Source organism: Pelodiscus sinensis, chromosome 18 (assembly GCF_052426305.1).
Source record: "Pelodiscus sinensis isolate ZL-2025 chromosome 18, ASM5242630v1, whole genome shotgun sequence".
NCBI classification, from domain to species: Eukaryota; Metazoa; Chordata; order Testudines; family Trionychidae; genus Pelodiscus; species Pelodiscus sinensis.
This window is the reverse complement of record NC_143069.1, coordinates 6,009,116-6,034,669: the sequence shown is the minus strand read 5'-3', so window position 1 is coordinate 6,034,669 and position 25,554 is coordinate 6,009,116. Positions and strand designations below refer to the sequence as shown.

At 49.3% G+C, this 25,554-nt stretch overlaps 1 protein-coding gene across 2 annotated transcripts in view; it reads left to right on the top strand.

Moving 5' to 3' along the window:
* The window catches only part of TIMM50 (translocase of inner mitochondrial membrane 50), a 56,847-nt gene that overhangs the window by 22,735 nt on the left and 8,558 nt on the right, over positions 1-25,554 (top strand). Inside the window, exons 4-8 of one of the 2 annotated variants that reach the window (XM_075915314.2) lie at positions 924-945; positions 11,626-11,684; positions 15,127-15,246; positions 20,350-20,454; positions 22,449-22,547. In XM_075915314.2, the coding sequence (XP_075771429.1) occupies positions 924-945; positions 11,626-11,684; positions 15,127-15,246; positions 20,350-20,454; positions 22,449-22,547 (405 nt within the window). The remainder of the gene's footprint in view (positions 1-923; positions 946-11,625; positions 11,685-15,126; positions 15,247-20,349; positions 20,455-22,448; positions 22,548-25,554) is intronic. The other variant, XM_089769943.1, reaches the window with a different exon arrangement.

Below are 25,554 nucleotides of genomic sequence, written 5' to 3'. Positions count from 1 at the left end.
AGGACAATTAGTATTCCTATTACGGTAGTGCCCACAGGTCGCAATCGAGATCAGGATCCTGTTGTCTAGGCACTGTGTAGACACAGTTATCGTCACTGGTACCCAAACAACCTCCAGTCAAAATAGTCAAAGGGCAACAGTGGATTATACACCTGACTTAACGGATGTTGGGTTTGAGGTGCAGAGAGGTTATGACATAACCCAAGTCTGTGGCTGAGTCAGGATTTGAGTCCAAGTGTCCTGCATCTCTCTCACAACTGCTCTTCCTCTGTCTCAGTGGAGTTCAAAGTCAAAGTTCTCCTGAGCCGCTGGTGCGTTGGGTTGATGCAGCCCAGGTGCGCCTGTTTCAACAGTCCTTCAGGGTGCAAATAATCATGGAATTTCCACCTGTCACCAGATGTTCAGTTTGTGTTTCAGCTGTTCTTAGCAAAGGATTGTGGGATCTGAAATATTCCCTATAACCATTGTGGTATGTTGCATCAAATCATTGGATTGCACATTCCATATGTAAGCGGTGTGTTTATTGCAACAGTTACAACCCTTCTGGTCCTCAGACATCCCAGCCTGGTCCTCTTGTCTTGAACAAAGAGCTGCTATAATTAACTGGTGTCAGGAGTTTTCCTCCCCTCTGGGGGGAGCAGGCCCAGTTGGCTTTGTTGGAGTGCTGTGCTTGTTGTGGGTACAAGACCTCAGAGTTGAGCGTGCTGGCAATGCTAGCGGGTGTGGATTTGAGTGTGCATAGGTGGGGGGGGGGAGCTGGCAGCTGCACCCCAGCCAACAGATGTATCTGAATATTCATATGTTTAGAGATTAATCTTTCTCTTAATTAGGCAAATGGCTTTGAGCATGTCTCCAGCCATACTGTGTAATGTGGAGTCAGAAACAGAAGAATAACCAGCCATATCTCTTTTCTTTCCCTACAGATCCCAGACGAATTTGATAATGGTGAGTAAAGCCCAAACCTGCTTCTGAGTTGGCTCGGTGCTTTGGTCTGCCTTCTTCCCATGGGCCCTTGGCAGACAAACGCGAGAGAGGGGCTGGCAGAGGGCGGGTGTTTTGTGGCAGGAGGGATGGATTTGCCATCCTGCAAATGTGAATTTGGTAATGCAGATGGCTCTCTTGATAAACGGGACACTCCCTGGTCACTGGAAAGTGGGTGAGAGGCAGAGAAAAGGTCCTTCTGCCCGAAGCTGGAAAGATGGCCAACGTGACAAGCCAAAAATGCTGACAAACAGAGGCCAAGGACAACATTTTATCCCCTGGCTAATAGCCTTTTATGGACCTAACCTCCATGAAATTATCTAGCTTCTCTTTAAACTCTGTTATAGTCCTAGCCTTCACAGCCTCCTCTGGCAAGGAGTTCCACAGGTTGACTACACCCTGTGTGAAGAACTTTCTTTTATTAGTTTTAAACCTGCTCCCCATTAATTTCATTTGGTGTCCTCTAGTTCTTCTATTTAGGGAACTAATAAATAACTTTTCTTTATCGGCTCTCTCCACACCACTCATGATTTTATAGACCTCTATCATATCCCCCCTCAGTCTCCTCTTTTCTAAACTGAAAAGTCCCAGTCGCTTTAACCTCTCCTCATATGGGACCCGTTCCAAACTCCTAATCATTTTAGTTGCCCTTTTCTGAACCCTTTCCAAGGCCAAAATATCTTTTTTGAGGTGAGGAGACCACATCTGTACACAGTATTCAAGATGTGGGCGTACCATAGTTTTATACAGGGGCAGTAAGATATTCTGGGTCTTATTTTCTATCCCTTTCCTAATATTTCCTAGCATCCTATTTGCCTTTTGACCGTCGCTGCACACTGTGTGGAAGTTTTCAGAGAACTGTCCACAATAACTCCAAGATCTCTTTCCTGATTTGTCGTAGCCAAATTAGCCCCCATCATACTGTACGTATAGTTGGGGTTATTTTTCCCGATGTGCATTACTTTACATTTATCCACATTAAATTTCATTTGCCATTTTGTTGCCCAATCACTCAGTTGGAGGAAACAGAATATGTGGATGGAAACCAGTGGCATCTGGCAGCCCTGCACATGGGCAACAGGAAACACAATGTCTTGTGGGCCACACACAGAGGCCTGATGGGCAGCAGGTTGCCCACCGCTGTTCCTGTGAATTTGAAAATCCTGCCCTGAGGCTGAGTATTGGGTAAAGCTTCCTGAGAATGAGGGTTCCAGCTTTGGGACCATCTCTCCAAGCAGAGGTGTGGTTGCTTTGTCACTTCAGGCTTAGGACAGAACTCAAGCAAGCTCCCACCAAGGCAGAATCCCGGTATTGGGCCTGCAAGAGACACAGTGTGTTTGAATTTGATTTCTCATCTCATCGTGACTGTTTGGTAAAACCGTTTCCTTTCTTCGCCTAGGTATAGAGTGAGTGTCGTCTTCCCTTCCCCCCCTTCCGATTAACTCCTCCCCTTCCTCCTCTTCCCACGGTCTTACTAGGGAGAGCGATAGGCAGAAGCTAAGGAGGAAGCGAGAAGCAGGAGAAAAACTCCTTTCCTGTTGCAGTGTAGATCAAGTTTTTTAGAAGCAACCTGTGCATTTTGGATGCTTCAGTCTGTGGCACCGAGTCTGAAGAACCTTTAAAGGGCCTTTCAGCAAGCACTGAGTATCTGTCCTCTGAAAATCAGGCCTTTGGTGGTGTCTCAGTGCCCCACATGGGTACTCATAGTCTAATGTGATCACTCATTAGAAGTGGCCCTCATGAAAGACGTTCTTAGACCCTCCCCCCCCCCCCATCCCTTCACACAACTCCTAGTGCCCTTTGCTTAGACAGATTCTCTGAAAAGTAGACAATATCTTCTTTCTAAGGCCTAGGCTACATTTCAAACTTTCACCACCATAGCTGTGGCAGCTAAGAGCACAGGAGCAGTCACACCTGTTAGTGACAGAGCTATGCCACCAGCCCTCCAGGGTAGATACAGCTGTGCCACCAGAACTCCTGTTGGCATATACCACGTCTACACCAGGGTTCCCTGTAAACTGTGCAGGAGAGAGTCAAATGCTACAGCATGTGTTTCTATTGGTGGTGCACATTTACAAATGCCTCGGTTTTCTCTTTAACTTCTTCCCCGGAAGACAGTAGATTTGTTCCCACCATCCAGGGTTGCCCGTCATTTATGCAATCCCCACCATGCTATGTGGCAGAGTTGCTCTGGGAAGGAGAAGGGACGTCTGCAGCTTTGACCAAGCAAACCATCTAGGTTGCAGGACCTGGCCTGGTGCTTAATTGCTTTTCCATTTGTAGCTGAAATCCTGTCCATTTCCATGTTAATTAGCCCTGGGTTAATGCTGCAATTAAAACAAGATGAATCGGTAATGAACCATCACTAAATGCAGCAGCTGAGAGTGTGCCAGGAGCTCTCCTAGCTGGGGTCGCCACTGCACAGGGGCTGTTCAGTGGCCAGCTGCAATCCAGTCTGCATTTTGTGATCGTCTGAGGAGCTGTGATGGCCCAGATGGTAACGGTGTCTATCAGTAAAACTGGGTGTTTTAAAACCTGAAAATCACTGGCAAGGCCATGTCAAACTCCCACTGGTCCTCACTGCTAGCTCAACGGTATAATGTGACTTGTATCCAAGCCCATCTTCCCACTTGCCAAGGAACCAACTGAACTCTGACATGCTAGCCAGCACTTGTTAGAAAGCTTGAGGGAGAGATTTCATGCGACCAAAAATCCTCGACAGAGGCATCTTCAGCAATCATCTCTTTCTGTTATAGACAGCTGAACTCAGTAACCTACTAGTTCAATAGACCCATCCCCCCATCCATCAGCCAGGTGCTCTTAGTACTGAAGGGCATTTAGAGTCATGCCCAGAATGTGCCAGGAGCTTTCCAAACCTAAAAGGGAAGTGGGCTCCGTGCTTTGCAAAGTGACCCATAAACCAGATCTTCACATGGGCTCACTGGTACGCTCCTCCATCTTCCCAGCCATCCCTCCCCCTGTGGGAAGTAAGTGGGCTTGGAAAGGCCGGGCCGGGCAATTGTCGCAGCGCCAGTAATTCTGGGATCTGAGACTCCTGCGTCTCTTTGGTTCATCTCTTTCCATCAGCCGGATGGAGAGAAGAGGCCTGCCCAGGACTTGCTCCCAGCGCTTGCAGCTCTGCCTCGCGAGTGATTATAATCACGTCTCCGGCCTCAGCCACTTGCCTGCAGCAGAGTCAGGAAGGAATGTTTCCTGCTGCAGTTTGTCTCCTTGGATGCAGGGGGCGTTTTCACTCTCCCCTGGTACATCAGAGCCTGGCCTTTGCTTTGATGGGGTGGACCAGTGCTCTGAGGTCATGCAGAGAACCCTCTTTTTGCCGCCTGGCTGGCAGGTCTGTCCAGGAATGTGTACAATCAGAGGGAGCATTGCTCTACACCCTTGTAAGTATGTCCGAGTCCTACTGTTTGCCAGATTCGGGGTCAGGAAGGAATTTCCCCCATGTCAGATTGGCAGGGACTTTGGGGGTATTGATTCCTCTGCAGTGGATTTCCTGCTGGGATCATCTGGACCTGTCTCACCTAATCAACTCCCTGCCACTGCAGAAGCCTTTTCTGTTCTCTCCCTGTGTCTCACAGTTTAATTTCCTGAGGGCAGAAATTCTTTTGTTACAAGATAAGTCACTGACTTACTCTAGGGCAGTGTTTCCCAATTTTATTTGGCCACAGAACCCTTTTAAACTCGAAAGAATTTTGCAGAACCCCTAACAGTTTTATATATGGAGCTGACAAAGTAGACCGCAAATAAGCAAGGATAATAATAAACAAATGCTAAACAAGGTCATGAGATCAACATTTTGTTTAAATGCACATATTTAAAAACAAAAATCACATTTAACGTGTACAAAATTTTTTTTAAATCATAAAATGTTATTGTAAAGAAATTTCCTCGCGGAACTCTTATTTTCACTTTGCAGAACTCTGGGATTCCGGGGAACATCATTTGGGAAACACTGCTCTAGGGGCGTCTGGGTGCAAATTCATGTCCACTGCTATATGAGAGGTCAGCCTCTGATATCTTCTGGCCTTAAACTGAATGGATCTGTACAGGCCCCCAGATCAATCCTGTGTACTGTCACCCCATCTTCCCCCTAACCTGTCTGCTGAAAACAGTCATAAGTTTTAGACAGCTCCCCCCCCCTCCCCCAACCTTTGCAGAGGACTGCTAGTAAGTGGCAGGGAAGTTTTCATGGCTCCGGCAGCACAGTCGCAGAACTCTGTTCAAACTTCAGCCAGACACTGGGAAAGTTGCCTCTCATCAGGTTTACAGATAGTTCCCCCAGCTCTGGATCTGTGTGCTTGCTACCTCTTCCAGATAACTGAAGCGACATTGATCCCACGCTTGGTTACGCGAGCTATGGAGTTACTTTGCTGTGATGTCAGAGACCCATTTGGTAAAATCTCAACCTTTCTGAGGGTTTAAACTCTTTTAGTTTGGCCGGCTGGAAGCACAAATGTCTTTACCGCCTTTTGGATTTAGGGAGCAGAGAGATCTGGGAGGAGAGCGGCTCAGTATATGGGAAGCCAGATTATAAATGTTAATTCGTTAATGTGTTTAAGCTGGCTAGTGAGTGAGCACTAATAAGCATAACATGCTCAACTCCCCCGGGAGGGGGGGGGGGGGGAAATCAAGCAATAAAGTTACTTTACAATTCTAATCAGCTGAGTGAAAGGGCCAGTATTTGAGCTACTCCCCCAGAGCAGATGCATGGTGCATAAATAGCGTGTGTGAGTCTCTTGTCGAGGGCAGAAGGTCAGGCAGGACTTGGTGCTGGGAGGGGAGGTTTAACAATGCTCCCTTCCCTACCCATCCCAGACATAGCTTTGGGGGAGCAGAGTGGGGAACTGCTATGACATTGAATGAAGGGGAGGGGAAGGCCCTGTAGCAAGTCTGTCCCCCAGGGACAAGAGCCATAGGCTTTCCAGATGCCCTTCTTAGCTGGTTCCACTTGCTGAGCAAAGAGCCAGGGACAGATTTCAGGAGAGAGCCCGCGGGGGTCAGAGCAGAGTGGTGGGGAAAGGTCAGGCTCTGACGGCATCTTGTTGCCGCGTGCGCTCTCATACCAGCGTCCTGTCCAGCGTGCCTTCGCTAGCTTAAACTCCTCTACAGCTGCTCACTTGGAGTTTTTTGGATTGGCGTGTGACTCCCCCTCTGCCAGGCTTTGACCCCCAAATTCATCCAGTCCCCAACTCCCTACTCTGCAGCCTGGGTTTGCTCCCTTATAAAGCCTATGTGGTGTTTCTGGATTTTCTTCTTACGAGCCATTGACATTCCGAATACCTGTATCCTAACAGTGCTGTTGGGTATTTTGGTGGTGTCTATGGAGCACAACTCTTAAACATACAGGCTGACTGTTCCTTTGATGTTTGCAGTAGGGATGTTACATTTAGATTAATTAACTAATCGAATGGGATTTCCATCGACTATTTTCATCTCTGCATCTTGGGGGTCTTCAAAGTATTTGAAGGCTTCAATATCTGAGATATAGGTGAGAGGATTATTCTAGGAGGGGTTGGGTAAGATTCTGTGGCCTGCACTGTGCAGGGGGTCAGACTAGATGATCATAATGGTCCCTTCTGACCTTAAAGTCTGTGAGTCTAGTTGATAAGGGCGCTTCTGCCTTTGACCTGTAGCAAGAGCCCTGCTGGAAGCCCTGGCAGGGAGTGCGGGGCCAGCGGGAGACTGGCTGCTGCTCCCTGTTGAGCCTTTGAAATGTACAAGAGTCGCAGTGGGGCTCTTGTACGTTTCAAAAGGAAGCCTGGCAGGGCTCCCTGAGGGGCTTCTGCTTTTGAATCGTACAAGAGCCCTGCTAGGGCCCCAGTGCATTTCAGAAGCAGAATCACAGCAGAAGTGGCACGAGCAGAGACTGCTTTGGTCCCCGCTTGCGCCATTTCCCAATGTGCTCCTACCTCCCCTTTTAAGCCAGCTCCCCCAGCGCCGGCTCCTGCTCTCCCCCCCCCCCCCCCCCCCCCCCGCGCTTGCTCCCTCTCTTTGATAGAGGCAGTGGGGGAGGGGAATAGTTGCATGACTAGTCAACTATCCCATAAACTTATCCTTAGACGACTAGTCGCTTACATCCCTAGTTTACAGTATTCTCTTACCAGCACTGGTCCTAGATCTGAGAGACAAAGGGGGCGAGGTTCTTTCTTTTATTGAACCAACTTTGTGGGTGAAAGAGAACTCTTATGCAGGCTCAAAAGCTTGTCTCTTTCACCAGCAGAAGTCGGTCCAATCACGCAGTGGTTTTCCACCTATGGGCCACAGATGGCCTTAAGATTACTGAAGGGTCCACGCCTCCATTTGACCTTTTTAGTGCACCTCAAATGAAAAAAAGAAGGCTGAAAGCTGCTGCAATAAATGTTACTGCCTCCCCCTCCCTTGCCTGTTTGTTTCACAATGTTGAGGGGCATAGCATTATGAGATGGCAAAGATCTGCCAGATCGTGGGATGGGGGTGTGTGAGGGGATGCTACAGCTCCAGTAACACAGAACCTTAGGGGAAAAGTTTCAGGCATGCTCCCTCCTTTGTCCTACAGTACACAGGGAAAATAGCAAAGCATGGAGGCGGGGGAATGTCTGTTTCAGAGGTGCTGACACCCACTTACTTACAGTGAGGGCCCTGTTTAAATCAGACTCTTTGTTATGTTGTGTTTGCCCCCTCCCCAGAGGAGCCTGGCAAACAGCGAGGCAGATGGGACTTTGCTGAACACTTTCAAAGCAGAAGGGCCGGCAAGCGGAACACTTCAGATCCAACGCGTACAGAAACACGCAGGAGGCCGGGCCTGGGCTTTGTCTGCCTGCGGACCCCTGAGAGCGAGCCAGAGCTGGGATAGGAAGCGCTTTTCACCTGCTCCGTTCAGCAGGCCTGGCATATGCTTCATCCAGATTAAAAGCCATTTTTCAGTCAGTGGCCTATTGTCCAACACAATAGCAAACTCCCCCTCCCCCTTTTCCTCTCTCCAAATCTCTGGCTAATTCTCTGAGCTCTTCCTTTTAGATTGAAAGATGTACGGGTTGGGGTTAACATAATTGTTTAACCACCATGCGCCAGCCATCATGTGACCTAGAGGGATCTGTCAAGACGCTGCAGACCTTGTCCCCTGTGTGTGTTTTTGTTAACACAGTGTGCACCTAGTCCCCTGGAGACGTGCTGCAGATGACTTCTCACTGTAGAGTAGTGAGAAGATAGGATGTGCTCTTGGTTCTCCTGAGGTCACACTACACACTTAGCTCTTATGTCATGTTTCATCTGGAAGCTGCAAAGCCCCAGTATAGCTACTGTCTGTCCTGACTTATAGAGGAGAAATTGAGGCACAGAACAGTGCATTGTTGTGTCAGTTTCAGACCTGGAAATGAAACGCAGCTCTCCTGTCTCCCAGCTGCCACCCCTGCATGCTAAAAATTTTCAAGCGCATGGCTAAAAATATTAATTGTCGCTGGGACGGGGACAATTGGATGCAGAGTCCAAGTATAAAACATGATCCCTGGTCAGTAAATTTGGGTTTAAAATGATTTAATTTGTTTTTTCCTGGTTTAACTTTTGTGTGTGTGTGTGTGTGTGTGTGTGTGTGTGTGTGTGTGTGTGTGTGTGTGTGTGTGTGTGTGTTGCATCTGACAGTGGGATGTGTGTGTGTTGCATCTGACAGTGGGACAGAATCCAACGCAGTCTTGGCAATGCTTGGATTCCCCTGTATGAGCCTGGGATTGACACCTGAATCCTGCTCTGAACAGCCCCATGGTCATCTACCCCAGCTGCTCTTGCCTGTATTACCATAACAATTGCTCCCAAATTATGTCCCATTCACTGCGCCTGCCTTTGATTGATTAACTTACAGTTTCTGTTTGAATAACCCTGGCCACTAAAATGGTAAAGCTGTAATCTCAGAGGGATAGTTACCAGCGATGGCATGGGGATTGCCGTCTCAGTCACACGCTCTCTGCAGCCTGACCCCTGCTTATGGAAACATCTGAAGTGACAGGAGGAGAGTAATTGAAGAATCCATTCCTTGTGTGCGCTGGGAGGGGACGAGGGAAGCCTCTGTATGTGTGAGAGCTGCATCAGATGGTCTGGATTGTCAGAGACAAGCCACCCTTTCATCTACTAGCATGGCCAATGATTGGAAGATACAGTTGTCTGGTGTTCCCCCTAGACTTCTGGTTTCTAGACACATTGGCAGTGCCCTCCGAGCAAACACTGTCATTGGCATCTCTCTTGTAAAAATATGGGCTGAGATTTTCAGTAAGGGCCAGTGATTTTTGGTGCATCCAGTTTTTGAGTATCCAGTTTGACTCCTTAAAAAGAGGAGGTCTGATTTTTTTCAGAGGGATGCTGCTCATTGTTTTCTGAGGGTCACTTTAGTGCCTCAGATTTCTCCCCCCCCCCCCCAAATCTGTAGACACTTGAATAGTTTGGCTCTGGTTAGCCACTAAAACCAAGTTCTTGTATTTAGAGCCCTGCAAATGCACAGGTATCTATCTACATCTCTGGATGTGGCTATCGATATGCACAGTTCAGTTTTGTGGATACAGATGTGGATGCAAATTTTTGATCTGCTCAGGGCTCTTACATTGATATGCATGTGCCTTCTTTCCACTGCCCCTCCGTTCACTCTCCTCACCTGAATTCTTTTTGCCAGAACAAAATGGGATGGGGACGGGGTAAGTTGCCCCCGCATTTCACTGATGAAAACGAGGAGAGAGACAATCAGTGTATGTTAAAGCAGATTCTTCCAACGCCCCAGTTTGTAGTTTGGTTGTCTCCTGCAGTCTCCTTGGAAGGGTGTGTGTCCCTAAAAGGACCTGGGCTAATGAAATGCTAAATTCCCTCTTCATCCGCCTTCCTTGGTGCTTTGTGCTGCCTTGCGGCAGGGGTTCGTAGCCTCGCCAGGTGACTTGAAAGGGTTTCAAGAGTCGGATTTGTCTAGTCACCTCACTTAAAACAACTTGCTTTCAAAGTCAGGTATAAAAATACAGAAGTGTCCCGCCTCTTAATTCGGAAAACCTGCTGGTTTCCTTGTTTTGCCTGTATGAAATTTTAGTGTATTGACTCCGCTAGTGCTTTTTGTGTAGCCTATTGTAGAACGAGGCAAAGGCTAGGTGAGTTGGTTCCCCCTCTGTGCACTAGGAACCTTAGTGTATAATTGAATAGTCGTGGAACCGTGTGAAATCTTAGCAGTTACACGACTATTCGATAGTTGCGAGAGGCGGGCTGGTAGCCAGTGGTCTCCTAGTCCCACTTCCTGGGAGCCTCCGGCCACCCTGCACTGCTGCCTTTGTATCTCAGGCAGGAACGCGGGGTGGCCTCAGCCCCTGTCCACAGGCGGTCTGAACTCCTTCTGGACAAAGGCTGCTCTGGCAGCAGCCCCTGTCCGTGGAGGGCCTGAGAGGCAGCAGCATGGGGGTGGAAGGAAGCAGGCTGATCCGGTGCCCTTCTTGCCTTTGATACAAAGGCAGCGGGGGAGGGGGAGTGCGTGTAGTCGACAGGGTTAACCGAGAAGCCCAGGTATATCAGTTTATTGTATAGTTGTCTGTATGCTGACATCCCTACTGTGCACGCCTGGGGCACACTTGCCACTGGGTTCTCAACCAGGGGGGTGGCGAGGAGAGACGGGGGTAGAGGGCAGTTGCTCCTGGGCGCCATGCTGCGGGGGGGGTGCTAGTTTAGTACCCGCTCCCCCTGTCATCCCTCAGCTCGCCTGCTCCTCCACGGCCACTTGCTGGAGCGTCCTCCCTGTCTCTCCGCCCCCAGTCCGACCCTCCTCCATCTCTGCCGGCAGGTTAGTGCATGTGGGGGTCTGGCCCCAAACTGGAGGGAGGGGGAAGATGCGGTACAAGGGCCCCACCCCCTTCCTCCCAGGGTTGGGCTCAGCTGTGCTCCAGGTTCGGGGCCCCGCCCCGCGGCGGGTGGGGGTGCAAATTTTTCCTTTGCCCGTGGGTGCATAACACCCTCGCTATACCTCTGTTAGAACCACAGCTTTGCAGTATAAATGAGCAAAGCGTGTTTGTGTGAGTTGAGAGAGGTGCATTCATCCCGCTTTGGGTGACTTGGGAAGTGTCTCGCAGGGCAGCGATGGGTAACCTAGGCTAGAGTGTGGGCCACATGGGGGCCTCCTTCATCTTAGTGGGCCACAAAATTGTTGTAACTAAGACAATCTCCCGAGAGGGAGCAGTTTTGCTACCTGCGCTTGCGTGCCTAGAATTGCAGGGGGTGCCGACTGACCCGGAGCAGCGCTGTGGGCAGTCAGCACACGCTTCACCTCACGGGCCCTGGCTTTACGTGCAGGTCACTTCAGTAACACCAGTAGGAAAACATTTATGTGGATGGAAACCAGCAGGATCTGGCAACCCTGCACATGGGCAATGGTAAGAAAATGTCTGGTGGGCTGCTCCTAAAATCCTTATGGGCTGCTTGGCCACCACTGTCCCAGGAAATCTGTGGGGTGCTAAAACTGACCCCTCTCCCCGGCTCTGGTGCTCCAGCATCAAAGCATGTTCCCTCCCACCCAGCTGATCCTCATTTGTTCCTTTCAGGATCCCTAGCAATGCAGGGATTTATTCCGCAGCCAGCTACAGTTTTTTCCCACTTTAGATGCCACTTCTACATGCAGCTCTTCCTCTTGTCTTGCAGATCCAGCGGTGGTTCAGCAGCTCCGAAGGACCTATAAATACTTCAAAGACTATAGGCAGGTGAGTTGCTGCACAAACCCGCCAGCGTGGTTCAAAGGATCAGCTGTTTGGCGGCTGTCCCTTTAAAAGGGCCAGCTGACCCCAGGCTTCCCGGGAAATGCCATGGGGAGCCCCAGATCACCTGGGGAATCCCCAGCTGACCCCGGGCTCCTAGCAGCATGCAGCATAGCATGGAGCCTGGGGTCAGCGGGGGACTCTTGAGTCCCCTACTGATCCCAGGCTCCATGGCTTTGAAATGCACAACAGTCCCCGCTGGGGACTCTTGTACATTTCAAAGGAGGAATGCGGAAGTGCCTGTCGACTAGTCGATGGAAATTCCATTGACTAGTCAATTAGTCAGTTAACCACATTTTAACATCTTTAGTTGGAGAATTCCAATGGACGGTCGTTGATTTTCACAGAGAGCTGATACCACAGGGCGGGCTGGCTGGCATCACATTGTTCAGCAGGGAGAGTAGCCAATCATTCTAGCTTCAGAGTGGACTGATTTAAATCTCTCTCTCTCTCTCTCTCTCTCTCCACTCACTCTCTCTCACACACACACACACACACACACACACACACACACACACACACACACACACACACACACACACACACACACACACACACACACACACACACACACACACACACACACACACACACACACACACACACACACGATTTTTATATCAAGTTACCAAAAAAGCCAAGACTGACTGTGCTTAGAGTGCACGTGATTTGGGAGTAAGGCCTATTGAACTCACTGGCAATTTGGGAGTAAGGCCTATTGAACTCACTGGCACTTCTGTTTTTCGAGAATTCAAGTGTAGGATGGAGTTCCCTTGGGGTAGCTGAGTTATGCTGCAATAGACTTATGGCACCACCATTATGGTCTATGACAATTTTTTTCCAAAATAAGGGGCATGTGTCGTGTAATATACAATGAAAAATGACACTCTGTGGCAACTGACAACTCTAGATTTCTTTTACTGCAGCTTTCTGCACTGTATACTTGAGTAATGGATTCTAAACCTAGTTCTCTAATTAAACAAGCCCTAAGGATTAGCTAAACTCAACTTTTTTTCTAGCAACATCCAACATATCAAACAGATTGGGCATTTACTTGTCAAATCCCACTTCTACTAAAAGGCAGAGAGAGTCTTGAAGAATGATGCATTGCAAATGATGAATTATTTACGTTATTAACCAGTTGTTCCTCTCAGCCATATCTACATCATTTTTTCCCCAATAAGCAATTTTCCGTATGATGTTTCATTTTTGCTACTAGGCCCTGCATCATCTTCTTGCACATTTTCATTTTTTTTACACAAGAAACAAATTTATTCAAAATATTCCCAGATAGGATTTCTCTTACTCTCGGAAGCCAGAAGAGTTTTTCTGTGGCCAGAGTGTAGGGAATATAGGAACCTGTGTGTATGCTGAATAATCTCTTCCCTCTTTCTTTCCAGTCCACTCCGCTGACCCTTTGCATGCTGTCTCCGTCCTTTCCTATAGATTGCCTCTGTCCTTAAGACAATATCTTAACTCACTCCTCCGCTGTAAAAACAACAAATGGTCTGGTAGCACTTTATATAGACTAACGAAACATGTAGATAGTATCATGAGCTTTCGTGGGCACAGCCCACTTCTTCAGATGACTGGAGTTATGAGTTTGGGATGTGTACACTCAAAATAAATAGGGCAGGGGGGGGGGGCGGGACAGAGCATTAGTAAGTACAGTAGACTTCCGATAATCCGGAACCTATGGGACCTAGGTGGTGCCGGATTATCAGATATGCCAGACTATCGGGGTACTATAAGATGGTTATATAGATACTGTATACATTATATACTGTATATAAAGTGTTCTTAACCCTTTTTATTGTACATACTGTATACAGTCTACTGTAATGTTTTAGTTTTTTTAAGCCTTTTTTACCCTTTTTGCTCAGTTCAGCTGATGCCGCTGTTACCTTGTGACTCATTTTTTGCCGAAGCTCACTCACTAGGCTCTTGCTATTTTGATGCCGGACTATCAGGAGTGCCGGACTATTGGATGCCGGACTATTGGAGTTTTACTGTATCTGGAGAATGGGTACTTAAACCAAAGCAGATAAAAATCAAAGTCAATAGATTGAGTCCCATGTCAGGAAGGATACTACTCAGAGAGTTGTTAGTACCTTCAATGGTTGTTAAATTGGTAGTGTCCCAACCAACCTTCATCACGATTGAGTCCATTAGTATGTGCATTGAATGTGCAGATGAACTGTAATTCCAATGCTTCCCTGTGGATCTGGCTTGTAGAACTGGTTTGTGACAAGACAGTTACTTGGCCAAATTACATTCTGACAGATCTCCAAGGTCCACCACCACATAAGCACAGAACAAAACCAGTCCCATCCAGCCTGTGAGTGTCTTTGCGCAGGTTCCTTTTTAGTCTGCTGAGAAACAGAAATTGAGAGCCCAGAACTTTCAAGAAGCAAGAGCCAGGCGTCGGGCTGGACAGACTAGAGCCATTCATTTGTTTTTATGAGACTGCAGATGTAGCATGTTTGTGACGAGATTAAATTGTAACTCTTGTTTTTAAATGAGACGTTTCGTATTTTATTGATGATTTATAAAAAATCTGATTTAAATGAAAAAAATCTGATTTTTTTTCTTTAAATCATCAATTTTTAGCCTTCTGTCTAGCACTGCCAGGGTAGAAACACTCACCCCTGAACTGCGCTCTGCCCCTTATGCTGTGGCTCTGAAAGTCTCTGCAGCAGTTTGCTCTCATTAGAGGCTCACCTTGTTAAATCTCCCAGCTGCTTGAGCTGTCTCTGCAGGGAAGGTGGAGAGTCTGCTGCCAGGCACAAATCGACAGGAAGGACCATTGCTGGACCTCATTCCTGTTGGCAGGAAGCTGCAGCTGCTAAAGGGGACACTGTATTAGTTTTGAAGGCTGAGGGGACACCGCTAGCGTGGACTGTACAAGACGGGAATGGGGAGCCGTTCTCGGGAAGCTCCCACATGTGTGATTTTGAGGCAAGCTGTAAGGAAGTCTTACCGGTGTTCTCTGGCCCTTGCTGCTTACTCTGCTTAAACAGAAGCCTTTTCCCCAAAGGTCAGAGGGGGGAGGAGGAGAGCATAGCAGAAAAAGAGGAGCAGATGTTGAGATTTGGTTTGAAGCTGCCCCTTGCTCTGCCACCTGTCAGTAACACTCAGGCATTCAGTGGCACGCGAATAACCTTGTGGGAAGCAAAGCCTTTCCGTGAAAAGACGTGGCAGCGGAGGGGGCTTTGGGGCTCGCTGTAGAGATGAATCTCGCCATCCGTGGTGCAGGAATTCTGCCTCTCTTGCGTGTGTTCATGCAGTGTGCCAGGTATCTTGCCTAGTGCTTCAGGCATCTCCTCATCTGACTTCGCTGTGCACCTGGAATTCCCTTAATCTGCCTTCCTGGGTCTCTTCCCCACAGATGATTATAGAGCCCACCAGTCCAAAGCTGCTTCCGGACCCCCTGAAAGAACCGTACTACCAGCCTCCCTACACCCTGGTCATTGAGCTCACAGATGTTTTGCTCCATCCCGAGTGGTCGGTAAGTCAGGGTCTGTCCCCTTTGCCTTTCCCCTTTCTGGAGTGAATGTTCTGGGAAAGGGTGCTCCTTCCTCCCGGTTCTTTGTGTGGTGGTGCTCCCAGTGCCTCTACAGCAGACACACGGGGTGAGGCGCTGGGTTATGTCAGTCATTGAGATCCCGAGACATCCGAATAGACATCAAATTAATGGTCCCAATGTGGCACTTGTTTCTTCCCTATACACAACTGATGGCCAGAGCACAAGTGGCCAGTGGGGGGAGAAAGTACCCCAAAAAATTACTTGAGCAAAAGTACTGCTACTTTGGAAAAATGTAATTAAGTAAAAGTCAAAGTATCCTTCTGGAAAACTGTGTGTGTGCGTGCGTGCGCTAAATACCCCTCAAGCTGCCTTGCAGTTTCATTTGTGAAAGAGGACTTTATTGAAGCAAATAAGTTCTCTTCATCAGTAGGGGCTCATCTGTTGTCTGATGCAGGCAAGAACTGTATTGGAAAATAAATTGAGAGCTAATATAAAAACGGGGGTTAGTTATGAAACTAAATAAATAACATTACAGAAAAATCATGCTGCCAACTAATGAGCTATCAGATCTAGGTGGCTCTTTTAAAACAATCCAAGGCATCTGCATTTCAGTGTAGAACTAAACATATGACAAATGAATTAAATATACATGTTTTATTTGTAACAAATATTAGCTAGTAGATACAAAACATTCTCACCTTAAAACCAGCCAGTCAAACTGAAAATTTTTTCTGTCAGCCGATTGCATGGGAGAGCCTGAACTGACAGGCTGTACTGCTTTAATACAGTCCCTTACCTTTTCTAATCACAGCATCATCCTTGGTCCAAGCAGTCTTAAACTTTGGCAGCAAGATGGCAGCTGCAATCAACTCTGGGTCCTCAAACATTTCACCAAAATGCTTCTTAATGCCACACTGAAGTGCATCTTCCAGTACCCTGCAGAACTTGGAGGACATCTTGAGCCTTTGTAGTTTTGAATCCAGCTGGCATAGTGTAGAAAGCAGCCATCCCATTTGTGCACTGGTCTCTGCTTAGAAAATATTTAGTGCCTTCGCCACTGGGCCCATGACCATGGAATATTCTGTTAAGAAGGCCAGCTCTGCTGGATTCAGCCTGTAGAACAGTTAATAGACATTGCTAGTTAAGTTAAATACAGCTTGGTCAGTTTTTTTAACAAAGAAAAGTAGAAAGCAAAGAACTGCTACTTACAGGTGCTGCAAACACACTTCTAATGGCCCCTTCCCCTTGTTCTTTCAGTATGCACAGAATTCTCTTCACAGCCATGAACACAGAGTTCCATGCTGTCTGCTTTGGCCGAATGAAATGTAGCTTGCATTCTGCTCCAATAGCTGTGTGTCCAGTTTTATTCCACAGTGCTTGGCATTGGCAAAGGTGGACCTGACTCACTTTCTGTAGGGGTGTGTGTAGACTACAGGGATTTTTCGAAAAATCTTTACCTGAGTGTAGACTGCTGCCGCGTTCTTTTGGAAATAAATTGAAAGCACGCGGCAGTTTTTTCGACCACGGAAAACCTTGTTTTACGAGGAAAAACGCCTTTTTTTGAAAGCGCTCTTCAAAAAAGGGTGCTATGTAAAGCAAACTGTGCTTTTTCGAAAGAGAGCATCCAGACTGCCTGCGTGCTCTCTTTCAAAAAAGCGGCTTGCTTTTTCGAAAGTACTGATTGTAGACTAGATGCTCTTTTTCAACAGTATCTTTCGAAAAAGCCTCTTTCGAAAGAGGCTTGCAGTCTAGACGTAGTCTAGGTATCGTTTGATTCAGCCTGTACCACATCTACAGAAGAAACTAGGTTAACAAGTGGCAGGCACAACAGTAGTGTTTTGGCGGGTGGTACTCAAGGCCATCTGTGGAATCTGTGTCCGTCTGAAGTTTTGTGAAATTCAACTTTTTTCTTCATCATCATCAGTTTCTTCCCCTGGTTCCAGACTGGCTTCTTCAGTATTCTGGTGGTTTTCACTCCCAAATATTTTGACAGCTTTTAGGAAATTTGACCCATTGTCTGTTGCTGTTCTAACTATCCTCCCTCTTATTTGATATTTACAGTGAATGTCATTTAAGGCACTGGCCAAAACAGCAAAGCCTTTTAGATGTGCAAGCCTTTTAGCTGCCTATATGGGGAACCTTTTTTAGGTCGGGGGCCACTGACCTACAAAAAAAATCAGTCAGGGGCTGCACAAGAGAAAGGCAAGCCCCCAAAAACCAAAAACCCGCACTGATGTGACCCCAAAATGAGATACCAAGCTTCAGGGATTCCCACAGGCCAGATGAACTCTTTTGGGGGTCCCAGGGTTCGTAGATTTTGTGAACTCCCCCTGGCTCTGGGGTGAGGTCAAAATGAGGGGTTCAGTGTGCAGCAGGGGGCTGCTAGGGAGTGGGGTTGGGATGGGGGTGAGGATGGGGGTCTGGGTGGGAGGTAGGGTGCTGGAGTGGGGGTCTGGGTGGGAAGAAGGTGCTGGAGTGGGCTGAGGGTCGGGTGTTTGGAAGGGGGTGTGTGTGCAGGAACCGTCCAGGGCTGGGAGACCTGGGGGGGACGGGACGCGGGAGAGGCATGGGGGTGTTTAAGCTGGCCATAAGAGGAGTGGGGAGCCTGCTTATCTAGCACTGCACTTCCTGCTCCTCCCATTGGCTAAAATCTGGCCAATAGGAGCAGCAGGAAAACCCTCCCACGAGTGGTTTCCAGCACCACATTCCCCCTGCTGGGGGGAGGATGAGCAGCACTGCACTTCTCCGCCCCCCCCCCCCCCCCCCCCCCGCCAAGGCTGCATAGATACTGGTTTGGAATGAAAAATTCCTGATGCGGCCATTAAAAGGTTTCTTTGTAGGCAGGGTCACTGTGCTTGTTGTCTGGTGACTTTTTTTAAAAAACGAATGGTCACTGCCTGACGATTGGAGGCTTTGCGCGTGTGGCTGTGCGTTAGCACATCAGAGTGCGGCTTGCGCACCCCTCAGCGGGTGCTGAAAGTCGCGAGTAACGGAGCACTTCCGGAAACGGGAGTGGGGTAAAAAGCACTTGAGTAAAAGTCGAAGTATCACAGAAATAAATGACTTAAGTACAAATGCCAAAAAACGTACCTGAGTAGTGTAACAAAGTGTTCTACTTAGTGACTCTCCACCTCTGCAAGTGGCTTTCTAGGAAAAGCCATGGTTCTGCTGCTCAGGAAAGGGGGGCATGCAGAGCCCGGGGGGGCTGTAGGTTAGGGTTCATGAGCATCAGCAGAGCTGTGTGTGGGGAGCCCAAAACTGGAGGTGCAGGGCCACACGTGGTCAGGACTGGGGTGTGTTGGTAAACCTCTGTTCCTGATGGACTTGGGCTGAACTGGCCCTTGCTCTCATTCTGGGAATGCTGGCTGGACTCCAGGCCATTCCAGCAGCTCTGAAAATGGAAGCTGTGCATTGAACCTTCCCTTGTCTCAGAGGAGTGGGACAGGGACGAGATGGACCTTGAAAGCCATCAGTCACTGAACCTCTTCGCAGCAGGCTGCTCCTGCAAAGAGTGAACATCTGTTTGTTGGGGAGCAGCTGTCTGCTGGACACACGCAGGCCAGCTGCTGTGTCAGTGGGTGTGGATTCAGCAGATGTGCTGGCCCAGGAAGGAGGGCGGCGCTTGCAGAGACGAGGGGGAGGGATTGCATTTGCACTGTCTTTCAGTATGTCACAGCTCGGCCTGACTGCAAGCCCGTTCCGTGAGCATGCTGCTCTGCGGTCTGACCCAGGCCCCGTGGCTCTAGCCTAAAGGTGGAACAGAGCACTGACAAATGGAGAACTCGCCGTGCAGATCAAGCTGCTGAATCCAGCCCCCTCCCTACCTCAGCATCTTCATCCCGTTCCGGTTTCCCTGTGCAGTCGTCAGATCACAGTGCACGTCTCGGGGTGGAATGCGTCTTCGATCCACATCTTGGGAGCTGCCGTTTACTTGGGTTGCAGAAGTGCTGAGATACCAGCCCCTTGGAGCTCACCTCTGGCTGTGGGGAAGGGGGCTTGAGAGTTAGCCATGCACTCACCCCAGATAGCAGCGGCTCCCATGTGTGGCAGGGCTGAGCCCAGCTCCCTCCTGCGGCCATGGCAGCCTAGTGCCTCTTGGGACTAGCCCGTCCCTCCCTTGATGGAGACAGGGCAAATGTGATTGGCATTGGGACCTAGCACATGGGATCGCAATGCTGCTTCAGTGTGGTCTGCTCGCCCCTCTGTCAATGGAGGAGGAGGGTGGATGGCCCAGAGGTAACAGGGACATGGCGTTCTGACCCACAGCAAGGGGCGCATGTAAAACGACTGGGAATTGGACATGGTAAACTTGGCCACAAAACAGCCCCAGTACACAAGGGAAGGGAGGCTTGAGACACTGGCCTCCCAGGCCGTGGTGGGTAGCCTGGGGTGCCTGTGCACGTGAGGGGCAGCTGGTCGCTCTGTTTAAGTGGGCTGGCCAGCCCTGGCTCTTACACAGAGGGGTCCCTGTGGCGAGAGCAGCTGCTAACTTCCAGTTAACCCTGACACCACTCCTGCATGTGAGTTGCTAAATCACCAGCCACGGAGCAGGGTGGCTTTGGATTGGAGCGTTGGTTTAGCACAGTCGTGGGCCATTCAGCAGTGTGGGTGGCATCTGGGAGCTCGTCTGCAAGAGGAGCCAGTTTAAGAAACCAGCTCCCTGCACAGACCAGCTGCCTGTCAGCCTGCACTGCTGCCTCTGATACAGAGGAAGCAAAGCACGGGGAGTAGGGGGAAGAATGAGAGTAGTTGACTAGGCTTATCGGTTAATGACATAGTCGACTGCTCTTTTACATCCCTAATCTGCACCTGGATGGAAGAGATTCGAGAGAACATTGGCTGTGATGCTACATGAGTCAGAGAGCATCTCATGAAGAACTGCTGGCCACTTTCCCAGACTTCCAGGCGCCTTGTTCCCTCGCACAGCGCTGCCATGTCGTGAAGAATGCTTGGCTCCTCGCCCTGCCAGCCAGTGCAATGCCGCCTGGCACCCCATGCCTGCCTCTCTGTGAAAATCAGCTCCTCTCCTTGCATAGCGCATGGTCATTTCATGGCTTTCCTTTCTCTCTCTCCCTTTGTCCCCAGCTAGTAACCGGCTGGCGCTTTAAGAAGAGACCAGGCATCGACAGTCTGTTCCAGCAGCTGGCACCGCACTACGAGATCGTTATCTTTACCTCGGAGACGGGCATGGTGAGTGCCGGGGCCGGGGAGGGCCATGAGCCGGGAGGTCTCAGACAGGTGCGGCTGGCATGGCCTGCATAAAAGAGGATGGGGGAGACTGAGACTTTTCTAGCAATCTGACAAACAAGGGAGAGGCCGAGCCAGCAGTGTGGGCAGGTGGGGATGCCCTGCGCTCCTCGTGCTAGCAAGTCTGGCACGCTGTGTCGTGGCCCTTAATCCTGGCATTAGGGGGTGGCTCAGCCCACTGTAGGGTTGATTGTTTATTCACAGGCTCCCAGGTACAGGTGTCCATCTTGCTATGCCGGGCAAGGTCTTTCCAATGAGTCTCCCCAGAAGGATCCAGACCTGCCTTCAGTACATAGTGGAATGAAACTTTAAAAAACCCGTTGTTCTGATAGGTTCCTGACGGGTCCTTTACTCCGTCAGTGATGCTAAACTTTCAGCTGCGTGCATGCATGCGTTTGCTCCCTCTCTAGTTGACGAGAGACTCCTGAAAGAGCCCCCAGAGACCACAAATTAAATAAGGATCGAAATGACCTGAGCAGATTTGTTGCCAAACAACAAACAATAATAATGTTAGTGAACAAACTTGCTGCTGCGCCGCCACACCTGACGTGAGCCGTGGCAATGAACTTAACACCCACTAAGCGCCCTGAATTTCCAGCGCCCCTCCATGGCCAGCTGGTGATCACCCTTTGGGGTGCACTTTTATACATTGGCACAGACGAGCTACAAATTACTGACGCATTAGGTTGCCACCCTCTGTTGCCTGGTTACCACTCCGTATCTCCCAGAAGTGGGGTTCGCTTACTATTCTTCGTGCTGTCAACTCCAACCTGGTCCTAGACCTAGGTCGGTATGTACTCTGGGGAGGTGGTTGGTACCAAAATGTTTCTCAGCGAGGCTTCTGTTACAACCCCTCTGGAATGTGCTTACAGCCTGTGCCTGGTACATTCTGGCGTTTTCTATGCTTAACCTGGCTTATACTTTTTTTTTTTTTTTTTTTAAAGCTAAGCCTCTTTCCTGCTTGCAGTTCTATTGAGCCAAAGTTTTGCTCACTAGATTTCAGGCCTGCTGACTTGATGTTCCCAACTCTCAACTTACTACATTAGGCTGTTTGGGGAGAGACAGCCTCCCCCGGCCTGCCATCCCTGCCATCCATGAGAATGATTCAATACCCCATCCAGTGTTGCTCACAATATTTATGTGAATGGTGAGCTTGAGGGAGAGGAGACTCCAGTTTTTGTGAGGTGTGCTGGAGACCTGGGTCATTCTTAACCTTGCCTTGTTCCTCTCAGCATCCCTGACCTGTGGTTTTTCTAGCCTCCTCCCCTCCACATCTCTTGTGTTACTGTACCCACACTTGGCCTGAGACATCAAGGGACACCATGGATTCGGGGTTATATTGGGGTGACTGAAAGCCATTTTTGCTTTACATGCACCCTGGAAGAAATGCCTGGCATCCCTTTTGAAAGCTGGTCGGGAATTATCCATCTGATTTTTTTTTTCCAACCCAAAATGCCCTTTTTGCAAAACAGAATTTTTCTGTGTGTAAATTCTCTTTTACAGAGAAAAAAATCGATAGCTTTCTATTGGAAAAATCAAAATCATGGCTCCCCGATTGCTCATGTCTTGTCAGTTTCACACTCAAAAGTTGAAAAATGTTTGTTTCCATTCTCCTTCAATGGATTTTTTTTCTGGAAATGGCTTCCCAGAGAAAAATGGCACCATTTTGACTTTTTGTCCCCATTTGGGATGTTGTTTTCTAAAACATTACATTTTTCAGGGGAAGATGTTTCCATTTTCAAGCCAGCTGCATGCAGCTGTTGTCCCTGAATTCTGAAACCTGTCCCTGGTTTTCGTTAGTTTCATATACCTCCGCGTTGTTCCTCATGCGCTCTGTTGCTGACCCCGAATGGTTTTCAGTGTGTGTCTGGGAGTGAAGGGCTGTGGCTACCTTTGTCTAGTCCAGGCCTTGAGTCACTCCTCCTTTTCCCCTCCAGACGGCATTCCCCCTGATTGACAGTGTGGACCCTCATGGATTCGTCTCCTATCGGCTTTTCCGAGATGCCACCCGTTACCTGGACGGACACCACGTTAAGGTATTTTTCCTGGGGGTTCTGGCTTGAATCGTGTCGCCGCATCCTTGGGTGGGAGAGCCCAAAAGAGTCTCATAACAGATCTGTGCTGGAGTGAACAGGGAACTGGTTCTGAAACCTTTGTGGGTTTTGTAGTTAAAATGCAGCTTTCAGAACTACATTCCCTGATGACACCTGGTCCTCCAGCTCTGTGCACGCCCCTCCGTCCTTGTCTGCCCCCTCCCTGTGCTGCTCCAGTCGTGGACTCGTCACACGGCTCTGCCTCTCAGCTTGGGTCGCTCCTCTTCGGAGATTCTTGGTGCAGAGTTTTGCCAGCTTGTGTAGTGGAGCTGTGGCCAACCAGAGGCTCAGCTCGACAACTTTGCCCCGGGCTCTTCGTGCTGGATCCATTGCTATCTTGGCTCTTTGCCCAGAATGGGCACCCCTGGTGCAGTGGGATTTGTGTGGTGAGCCTCACCAGCTACCAAGTTTGCATTTAAGCCTTGGCACCAGCCGCTCCATCCCTGTAGAAGCCACAGAAACTCTTTACAGCCTTTCCTTGAGAAAGCTGCAAACGGCAGAGCTGGGATGAAGGAGCCGACCTCCTCTCCAGGGTGTGATGGAGGCCGAAGGAGCCGAGAAGCCTTCCAGTGCCTCTGGCGTTTGCTGAGAGAAGTGGTCAGAAGGGACATCGAGTTCTGCTTCCTGGCGATGTGACCCTGTGTGGCTCTGCTCTCAGGCTGTGTCACAGCTGCTGGCGCCGGGCATGTTCTAGTGTCTGTCAGAGAATGGGGCTGTTCCATGGAGAGGGCTGTCTGGGCAGATCCCAGGTTTCAGGGTGTCGGCAGAGCCAGCATCGTTTTGACTCGTGCAAACCGACAGCCACAGTCTGTGGGAGCAACCTTTTCTGGCTGCAATCCTGCTTGCAAAGGGGAGCACCTGGCTTTGCACCCTTTCGTTCATGAGGCCTTGGGGGCAGGGTTTGGTTTCAGATATTGGGACTTCTTGCCATGGGGGACTCATTGAGTGTCTGACCTTCGCTGCACTGCAGACTGGGGGTGCGAAGGGCAGAGCCTTTCCAAGAGGGTGCTGACGCTGCTGGTGGGGACTAAAAGTCCCTTGTTCCCATTAGCATAGTCCTATACATCAGGGGGCAAAATACAGTCCGTGGGCTACATCTGGCCCACTAAACTTTTGGATCCAGCCCACGTCCGTTCTGCAGCGTGATGCTTCAGTACATTCGCCAGCTCGTGTAGCCAAGTCCCTGACCTCAGGAGGATCAATCAAATGAATCCAGTGTAAATTGACACCTTTTGTTAGACTGCATTACAGCCCTGTGTGGGCACACTGCTTTGGAATTAATGGCCTAAATTGGGTGAGCTTAATTGAATTTGGAAGTGAATTCAGATAAAGGGCCTTGAAGTCACTTTATGACTGAATAAAAGTATCCGCATGGGTAGAGCCCTGCATGGATACAAACACTTGGAACTCCAGCTGATCGTCCAAAATGGCAAACAATGCAACTGCACCCGCGGATTCAGATGCCCCTGGATAGGAAGGGAATAGCCACAGATCTGCAGGGCTGTCCAAAAGCTAATCTGCCTAATCGTTCCTGGGGATTCATTTTCCTGGATGTCCTCATGTAGACACACTCGGGTTGTGTCTGCTCTCCAACCCCCTCCGGCAGTGTTTCCCCAATGGTGTTCCGTGGAACCCCGGGGTTCCGCAAAGTGAAAATAAGGTTTCCGCGAGACAATTCCATTACAACAACATTTTATAACTTTTTAAAAAGTCATTAATATTTAAGCATTTGTGAATTGTATTGAAAACCATTTTCATTTGTATTTGCTGCGATAAGTGTCCCTGTGTAACGCCAGCGTCGCCAGAGAGTGGGGATGATGTCGCTACTCAGCGCTGATGTCCGTATATTAGACTGTTAGGGATTCCGCAAAATTCTTTCGAGTTTAAAAGGGTTCCGTGGCTTTAAAAAAAAAAAAGGAAAGCGCTGCCCTAGGAGAACTGGCAGATTGGCGACCCTGCAGAGCCCAAAGAAACAAAGCCAGATTCAGAGGCAAAAGCAACTTTTGTTCCAGGTATTAAAACTTGGAGTCAGTGCCCAATAAACTCCAACGCTGGAGAGAACTGATCTGGGGTCAGAAACCCTGGCTCCTCGCTGAAACAGCTGTTTGTGCGGGATGACAAGGAAAGGGGAACAGTCAAGGGAAGATCACTCTTAATATTTCTGGCTTTAAAATGAGCAAAATTGCCAGAGGGGGGGCCCTTGTTAGCAGTGTTGTAAAGGATGAAAATGGGAGGGAAATGCAATTCATTCCCTTGTGCAGATCCCTTTTAAAACAAAGGCAGCTTTGCTGCTTTGGAATGGCAAAGATCCTTGCCAGAGTGTGCTAGATTATTACCAAACCTGGGAGAGCTTTCGCTCCACAGACTTGTGTTTAACAAGAGGCTTCCCCCCCCCCATTCCCTCAGCCACCCAGAGACATGCTGCCCTGTATGCTAATTTCAGTTTGTCTCCTGGCTGGGGGGAGCACCCGCATCTTGCTTTGTCCTCCAGCGAGTGATGGTACGTACAGCAGCTGCCTGCTGCCTTAGTGCGGCTCTCTGCGATCGCTGCCTGACCTTGTATCCCGTGTCAAATGCAGCGGAAGACACACCTGTCCCAGGACATGTCTGTCCCGCTGCCTCTGGGCAGTAACCCCCCGCCAGGCAGGTTAGACCCATTGCAGGGATGTGGGCGGCTCCAAATGGATTCTGTTCTACATCTTCTTCCCCTCAGGGCACCAAGAACGTAAGCAGGGGGCAGTGCTGTTAGCCCTGTCCCTGTGTGAGGCCATACCCCCCCCCATTCACGAAATAGTCCCATCGCCTTTGCGCTCACGGGCAGCGCTCAGCCTGGGGTAAGCTGCCCTCCCTTTCCCCAGCCCACGTGCTCTGTAATTTGAGCCCCTCTGTCCGTGCCCCACAATGGAGCAGGGATGTTTTGCTTCGCTATGGACCTTCTGTCTGTGTTCTC